The 9,141-nt window shown below is 45.3% G+C and overlaps 1 protein-coding gene across 1 annotated transcript; it reads left to right on the forward strand.

Annotated features, from left to right (window-relative positions):
• The first annotated feature begins 1,660 nt into the window (after positions 1–1,660).
• Positions 1,661–4,571, forward strand: LOC108682280 (uncharacterized serine-rich protein C215.13-like). The gene is made up of 2 exons (XM_047883643.1): positions 1,661–2,591; positions 3,084–4,571. Exons 1-2 carry the CDS (start codon positions 1,896–1,898, stop codon positions 4,569–4,571), a joined length of 2,184 nt encoding a protein of 727 aa, XP_047739599.1. The 5' UTR covers positions 1,661–1,895.
• Positions 4,572–9,141: the final 4,570 nt, after the last annotated feature.

Here is a 9,141-nt window from a genome sequence, read left to right on the forward strand (position 1 = left end):
GGTATTGCAGTTACTGCATATTTATAACATCATGCTAGTGACGCTTTACGCCACAGCATTGGTACTATGGTGTCATGTTATGAAAAATGATGACTGAAAAAATGGCTGTGATGAAATGAAAAATGTCTGTGATACTTGTGCTTATATAATAACATATTTATTATTGTTAGTAAGTTACTATCGTCCCGTGTATGTCGTGCAGTAAACAGTTTGTCTCGTCTCGTTCTTACTACCTCTGACTACGCACGTCTCGCGCAAGTGCCTGCATCATAAATGCAATCTTTACAATTAATCAGCCATGCATTACATTGAATTACTACATCACACATCAAATACCTTACAATAAGTCAATGAGGTATTGTATTGAATTACTGCTCATGTATTGTGTACGTTACAGTAAATCCAGTAAATAAATTGTGTATTAAAGTGGTTGGCTTGGCATCAATCAATAATTGGCACCATCATAGTATGGGGACACCAGGGGGGTAAGTTATTTTACTACGTACTTGCATGCAAGTAACTACTTACTGCCTGAAATAGTAACTAGGTTCGGATCTTCTCTGCTAAGTCGAAACAAGTGGAGCTTCTCACCCTCGCCTACACAGGAAGTGTTCTGCTCCAAGTTCTACCTATTAAAAATATTAGAAATAGAGAGACCAATTGAACATGTATAGAAGTTTTGATTTGTTTGAGATTTGACAAGTTGCATATTTAATTCATTTGTACATTACTTAGAACAGATCGAGGCTTTTTATAAACAAATTGGTTTTCTTACTTCAGCCAAGTATTTAAAAGCCTCGTACTGCGACATCGTAAGAATTAGCGTAATCAACGTAATATTTCTCACGATCGGAGCGTCGGATATCGATTTAGTAAATCGCAAGCGATTGCAAGTGGATGACAGAGCGCTTTAGAGAGGCGTATTAACAGTGCTTTCTTGCCACCAAATGTAACACGGTGCACTAAACCTGCCACTCTCACGAATGTTGCCGTCATTGATGTGTTGGGGTGAAATGAAACGTTTACCTTCCCGCCTTATTACGAATTATTTCCTGAATGAAATATACTTTCAATGACCTGAGGGATGGTAGGGATCAGAGGGATGGCAGGGACCTGAGGGATGGCAAGGGCCAGAGGGATGGCTGGGACCAGAGGGATTGAGGTTGGTCCTATAATATGAAGGCCACATAATGAAGACAGTTATCATATATCAAACCACGTCCGAATAAATGACTTTGTATGCTTTCACTCTAGAAAACGGTGAAGCTCCCGCCTTTATCTGGCAACATCGGTGGGCGGGTTGCCGTGTGTCGTGACGCTTGTTTCCAACACGAATACGAACTTCTGTGAATATGAACTTGCGTGACGAATGTGAACTTTTGGAGCATTCCGAAACAACAAATAAGGGTGAATTTTCATAAAGATTTTGATTAGTCGTGACATGTTTTGTTTAGATGAAATAATAATGTATTGCATCGTTTGCCAGTTGATCGAATTACCCCGGGAAAAGTCTGATGTTAGGTTAGGTCATGCTGCAGTAGTGCTTCTGAGATGAGGTGCAATATGAAGGATGTCTTGTTGGTGATGGTGGAAGATTTACGCATGCACGAGTCATTTGGTAATTAATTTAAAAATTTTTATGATGAACCTTGACGTGCATTGTATTCGGTATACTATACTAACCATACAATGCTGGTCCCAGCCGCACTTGTGTATAACACAAAAATGCCCAAAATATTCAAACCTAATTCAACACTTCTTATTCAATTTTTACATGGAGAATGCAGCGTTATAGACGGTAGGCTGTTGTTGACGGTAGGCTGTTGTTGCCAGATTTTAAGTTCATTATTTCAAAAATAGGTTTTAGCGTAACGTTTAAATTCATTTGAGAAATCATGGATGAGTTTGGCTTCGAAGAGGATTTTTTGAGCGACCTACGAAATTTGTGCTCGCCCGATTCGTTCATCGATGTGTTGTCGAGCGAAATGGCGGGCTACCCACCAACCCACTCCAGCCCTGGTGGGAGCACACCTTCGGTAATGATGGATTACTCTCCACCCCACTCCAGCCCTAGTGGGGGCATGCCTACGGTAATGATGGATTACCCACCACCCCACTCCAGCCCTAGTGGAGGCATGCCTTCGGTAATGATGGATTACTCGCCACCCCACTTCAGCCCTGGTGGTGGCACGTCTTCGGCAAAGATGGATTACTCACCACCCCACTCCAGCCCTGGTGGTGGCATGCCTTCGTTAATGACGGGCTATCCACCACATGACCCAGTTGGGGGAATGCCAGCTGGCTCCATTGAAAACGACATTCCAGTTAGTTGCAAAATGAAGTCACTGGATGGTACCAGAATGGATATTCCTGTGGCTGATTCCAATGGAGGCAGTCTTCATTTTACCGCAAGTCACCCTGAAAACGAAGAAGATGGTCGACTCATGCCTCCGCCGTCCTCGCCTTTTGTGAGAAGTGCTAAGAAAACTTCAGGTTCTTCTCCCAACTTTAAGGACTTTTCGCCTAATTTCAATGTTTATTCGCCCAATGTCAAGGCTTCTTGGCCCAATGTTCAGGCTTCATCGTCCAATGTAAGTGAGTTTTTCCTAAATGTTTCACTAATTTCCTCGTTCCTTCTTAAAAATCAAAAAATGAATCATTCGGCTAATCAAAAATTATGACTTTATCTAGTGGCATTGCTAATTCAATCAGGATTAGTCTAGTTTATTGACTGGACCATTAGTTTATTCACTATGTTTTGCTGAAATATAAGAAATCACTAGGCCCATTTGTATTCTTAACATAGATATAGGTATAGACTCGTCAGTGTCATCTCTAATGGACATCCATTGAACAAATATGACTCTAACTTTATTTAGGAATTACTAAAGCAGTAGATTACATGCTTCGGTGTTTATGCAGAATGCTCTAACAATGCCTAACACGGTCAAACTTATAATTCCCTCGATGATTGTAACGTACATTTTCGACGCCAGCCTTAGAACCTATTGGAAACCATTCAACGATTGTCATTTGTACTTCCAGCCTCTATCACTTTTGATATTTTATCTATTTTCCCACAGATTCGTATCTCGAGCTGCCCCGTTTCCACTCAATCAACGACATTCTTTCAGGCTCCTGGGTCTTCAGCGACCACAATGAACTACGCCTCGTCTTCTAGGCCGGGTTCCTTCCTGTTAGCACCTTCAAACATAACGCCTAAATTTGTATCGACTGCAATCGCTTCAACCGCGTCGTCTGCAATTGTCTCAACCGCGTTGTCTGCAATCGTCTCAACCTCGTCGTCTGCAATCGTCTCAACTGCGTCGTCGTCAATCGTCTCAACCGCGTCGTCTGCAATCGTCTCAACGGCGTCGTCTGCAATCGTCTCAACAAAACTACCTACCCAATACAGCAGCAATCTACCCACCCAATACAGCAGCAAACTACCTACCCAATGCAGCAGCAAACTACCTACCCGATGCAGCAGCAAACTACCTACCCGATGCAGCAGCAAAATACCTACCCGATGCAGCAGCAAAATACCTACCCGATGCAGCAGCAAACTACCTACCCGATGCAGCAGCAAACTACCCACCCGATACAGCAGCAATCTACCCACCCGATGCAGCAGCACACTACCTACCCGCTGCAGCAGCAATCTACCCACCAGATGCAGCAGCAAACTACCTATCCGATGCAGCAGCAGCAGCTCGTCACTCACCCTCAGCAACAGCAGCATCAGCAGTCCATCACCCACCCTCTGCAGCAGCAGCAGCAGTCCATCACTCACCCTCATCATCAGCAGCAGTGCATCACCCACTCTCTGCAGCAGCAGCAGTCCATCACTCACCCTCATCATCAGCAGCAGTCCATCACCCACCTTCATCATCAGCATCAGTCCATCACTCACCTTCATCATCAGCAGCTGTCCATCACCCACCTTCATCATCAGCAGCAGTCCATCACTCACCCTCTGCAGCAGCAGCATTCCATCACCCACCCTCAGCAGCAGCAGCAGTCCATCACACACCCTCAGCAGCAGCAGCAGCAGCTCATCACTCACCTTCAGCAGCAGCAGCAGATCATTACTCATCCTGAGCAGCAGCAGCAGCAGCAGCAGCAGTCCATCAGCCACCCTCAGCAGCAGCAGCAGTCCATCACTCACCCTCAGCAGCAGCAGCAGTCCATCACTCACCCTCAGCAGCAGCAGCAGGAGCCCATCACTCACCCTCAGCAGCAGCCCATCACTCACCCTCAGCAGCAGCCCATCACTCACCCTCAGCAGCAGCAGGAGCAGCAGTCTATCAGCCACCCTCAGCAGCAGCAGCAGCTCATCACTCACCCTCAGCAGCAGCAGCTCATCACTCACCCTCAGCAGCAGCAGCAGCATCCCATCACCCACCTTCAGCAGCAACAGCAGCAGCCCATCACCCACCCTCAGCAGCAGCAGTCCATCACCCACCCTCAGCAACAGCAGCAGCAGCAGCCCGTCACCCACCCCCGGCACCCTGCTGGAGTCCAACATAGCCGGTCTTCCATTTCTTATGATGACAATTCTACCGCGTTAGTATTGGACGACCTCGCCTCGGCCGACGATTTTCCCGCACCCGCCAACGACTCTCTTGCCTCCCTGGAAGACTCCTTAGCCTCCGTCATGCGGTCGCCTTTTCGTTTTCCGTAGCTTCGTCCACCTCCTCATGTTGACCGAAGTTAGTCTCGCGTGCAACCTTATTCCTTTTGGACTCGGCGTGATGAACCACTTCAGTCCTCAAGTGAAGAGGACTTATTGGACTCGATGCCCTTGGCGGATGAGAAGTGAGGCTGGTAAAGCACCTAAGGAGGTTTGCTCTTAGGAAGTTTGCGTTAGGAGGCGCAAAAGTTTTAAAGTTTACTTTTCACTTCATAATTGCTAATTACTAGAGCTCTGCTTTGGAGGATGACACCACAGAGTTGAACTGTTCGTTGGCAACCTAGCTACGAGAGAAGCGAATTTCAATAAAGCATAACACGGGAACACGGGCAATTCAACATTCCTTAGAAACACGACAAAAAGTCGATCCACTTTAATTTATTAGCATAATGTGTATACTCTTACAGAAATACTCGTTCAGTATTATGTGTATATATATTTCTTGTTGAGATTTTATACCTTTGTTATGTTTTTGAATTGATAATTATACGCCTGTTCCTGAAGTATAATTTTCAAGTCACTGTTCGTGGTACGTTCTTAGATGGGCAATTTTTACACCATGACCGAGATTGAAGTAATTTTTAATCTCTTTTTTCTTAAATATGTATGACTGAATAATTAATTGTTGCTGCATATATTTATTACAATGAATCATTCAGAATTTTGAGTACTTCACCTAACTTCCTCCGTACTGTGCGGCGGGCGATAGAACTGAAGGGTTCTACTACTGGACGGTAGAACTGAAGGGTTCTACTGCTGGACGGTAGAACTGAAGGGTTCTACTGCTGGACGGTAGAACTGAAGGGTTCTACTGCTGGACGGTAGAACTGAAGGGTTCTACTGCTGGACGGATGGAAGGTCTCAATTATCAAAAGTTTCTCAAATCAAAAATAGATCATCACCCACAAGGGGCGGAAGGTCTCAGATGTCCAGCCCGCTGAAGCTGGCTCGAAAGAAACAGCGTTGGCATCTCAAAGAGACGAAGTGACAAGGAGGGACAGGTGAAAAGCAACAGAAACGAAGACACTCGAACAAGAGGTCGCTTACACGGGACGTCGGCCGCCCGCACGAGAGAGACAGAGAAGGGAAATGTAAGGAATCCTACATAATAACTTAACCCCACAACTGAGACCTACAGTCAGACACCGCGAACTCAGCGGTGGGGCGCTCAGGAAGGTTTGCTCTTACCACACTACCTACCCCTAGGAACGCGAAAGGGATCCCCCTAGGGGGGACCCCTAGGTCCCCCCCCCCTAGGAACGCGAAATCCCATAGGACTTCTGACGAGCACAGACATGCGTCAGAAGTCCCCCCTGAGGGGAACTCCACGGCTAGAACTTTCAGAACTCCGTGGTTAGAACTATTATAACTCCACGGCCAGAACTTTCAGAACTCTGCGGCTAGAACTATTAGAGCTCCGCGGCTAGAACTTTAAGAACTCTGCGGCTATACCTATTAGAAATCCGCAACTAGAACTTATAGAACTCCGCGGCTAGAACTATTACAACTCCGCGGCTAGGACTATAATAACTGCAAGGCTTGAACTCTATGACTAGAACTAATTACATCTATGCTTTTAAAACTTTTAGAACTCTGTGGCTTGAACTGTTAGAAATGCGCGATGCCAATGGTTCTGGTGAGAGCGTCTGGTTCTAAGTTGGTAATACGACCAACTGTTAACTTTCGAGTATCTTAAAATCGGCTTAGAAATTACGAAAGCCTTTAAACTTACGACCATTAGAGAACTTACGAACTTGTATGAAATAAAAACCTTCTTTGAACTTAGGATCAACGTGGACATTACCGGTAGAATTGAACTTGTTGCTATTTTAGAACATACGATATATTACGACTAAAACAAGACCTATGACCACTGCTTAGTGTGCTTACGACTACAGCTTAGTGAGCTTACGACCACTGCTTAGTGTGCTTACGACTACAGCCTAGTGAATTTACGACCACAGCATAGTGAACTTACGGCTACAGCCTAGTGAACTTACGACCACAGCCTAGTGAACTTACGACCACGGCCTAGTGAGCTTACGACCACAGCCTAGTGAGCTTACGACCACAGCCTAGTGAACTAACGACCACAGCTTAGTGAGCTTACGACCACAGCTTAGTGAGCTTACGACCACAGCTTAGTGAGCTTACGACCACAGCTTAGTGAGCTTACGACCACAGCTTAGTGAGCTTACGACCACAGCTTAGTGAGCTTACGACCACAGCTTAGTGAGCTTACGACCACAGCTTAGTGAGCTTACGACCACAGCTTAGTGAGCTTACGACCACAGCTTAGTGAGCTTACGACCACAGCTTAGTGAGCTTACGACCACAGCTTAGTGAGCTTACGACCACAGCTTAGTGAGCTTACGACCACAGCTTAGTGAGCTTACGACCACAGCTTAGTGAGCTTACGACCACAGCTTAGTGAGCTTACGACCACAGCTTAGTGAGCTTACGACCACAGCTTAGTGAGCTTACGACCACAGCTTAGTGAGCTTACGACCACAGCTTAGTGAGCTTACGACCACAGCTTAGTGAGCTTACGACCACAGCTTAGTGAGCTTACGACCACAGCTTAGTGAGCTTACGACCACAGCTTAGTGAGCTTACGACCACAGCTTAGTGAGCTTACGACCACAGCTTAGTGAGCTTACGACCACAGCTTAGTGAGCTTACGACCACAGCTTAGTGAGCTTACGACCACAGCTTAGTGAGCTTACGACCACGGCTTAGTGAGCTTACGACAACAGCTTAGTGAGCCTACGACTACAGCTTAGTGAGCTTACGCCTGCAACTTACGGCCAAAATTCACGCCCATCATACAACTCGCGACCACAACTTACGACATACAACTTACGACCACAGCTTACGACGCTGCGAGGTCCCCAGCTATTCACTGAACACTTGCGTGTCTGACTCACCTCTTCGCAGGTGCGCGCGTCTACAGAATTTCTGGCCGCAGCACAGAACTTTTCTGAAAATTCGTGTAATTTCATGATAATAATTAATCCCACGTTATTTAGTGTTTTCCATCTGATGGAAACATTACCTTGTAAGATCCCATGTAAGTTTTTTAGAAACGTAGGGTATGCGAATAAACTTTTGTTCCACTGAAAGTCAAGAAATTTTTGAAAGTGTCTCAAGAATTTAGTGGCACTACTGGCTTGTGAGTTGTGGTTGCGTCAGTGTCACACGTGACGTCGCAGTGAGAGGAGGTGGTGTTGTTGCGGTGCCGTAGAGTTCATTTGTGGTGCCGTGACCGCTTTAGTTCGCCGTGATCAACTTGAACGTTCCATGTGACTCATGACTTGCATTTAATATCAACACAACCGGTGAGTTGTGATCATTTTAAGCTAGGGATGGAAGCCGTTAGGGTTCATACTGATAATAAGCATTCAATGTTACATGTAACAAATATTTAGCTGCACTTCATTACGCTCATTGGAAGGTGATAATGGTTATATATACACTTAGAATGGTTATACGGATATTTCCTCTCTGCTGAGGTGATGATGGCTGAAGCAATTTACTATAATAACAATCTCACGACCGTCGTAATCTTATTTGATTACGACCATCTTTATCTTACGACCATCGTAATCTTACGACCATCGTAATCTTACGTCCATCGTAATCTTACGACCATCGTGATCTCAATTAATGACGACCATCGTAATAACGACCATCGTAATCTTACGACCATCGTAATCTTACGACCATCGTAATATTACGACCATCGGAATCTTACGACCATCGTAATCTCAATTAATGACGACCATCGTAATCTTACGACCATCGTAATCTCAATTAATTATGACCATCGTAATCTTACGATCATCATAATCTCACGAGCATCGTAATATTGAAGAATATTCGTACGTTTCCGCCAGTCGCGTGCAGCTCATACAAATCCTGTTGTGCGAGGACGAGCTTAGGGCCATGTGTTGTGTTGTGTGTTGTGTGGTGTGGTGTGTTGTGTGTTGTGTGGTGTGGTGTGTTGTGTGTTGTGTGGTGTGGTGTGTGTTTGTGTGGTGTGTGTTTGTATGGTGTGTGTTTGTATGGTGTGTGTTTGTATGGTGTGTGTTTTTGGGGTGTGTGGTTGTGTGGTGTGTTGTGTGTTGAGTAGACAATTTCGAAATGAACATTTTTTGAAGCAGCAGAAAACTTTCGTGCTGAGAACGAAATTGGGAATTATCAGTTGTCCATTACTTTGCAGTTCACTTCATGAATCAGGTCATCGATAAAGGATGAAGGCCTTCCACTTCCTTCCTCACCATGAATGTTTGTGCGGCCAATTTTAGAGACCCTAGCCCATTTCTGCACCATTCCATTACTCATACTATTTTCACCACACACTTTACTGATTTGGCGATGGATGTCAGCTGATCTAAAGCCTTAAGCACAGAGAAACGCACGCACTTCGCCGTTGGTGGTTTTCGCAA

Source organism: Hyalella azteca, unplaced genomic scaffold (assembly GCF_000764305.2).
Source record: "Hyalella azteca isolate HAZT.00-mixed unplaced genomic scaffold, Hazt_2.0.2 contig13372, whole genome shotgun sequence".
Classification (NCBI taxonomy): domain Eukaryota; kingdom Metazoa; phylum Arthropoda; class Malacostraca; order Amphipoda; family Hyalellidae; genus Hyalella; species Hyalella azteca.

Coding starts and splice junctions, on each gene's coding strand:
- LOC108682280 (XM_047883643.1), top strand. CDS start 1,896: ATGGATGAGTTTGGCTTCGAAGAGGATTTTTTGAGCGACCTACGAAAT. Junction 2,592..3,083: donor TTCAGGCTTCATCGTCCAAT/GTAAGTGAGTTT, acceptor ATTTTCCCACAG/ATTCGTATCTCGAGCTGCCC.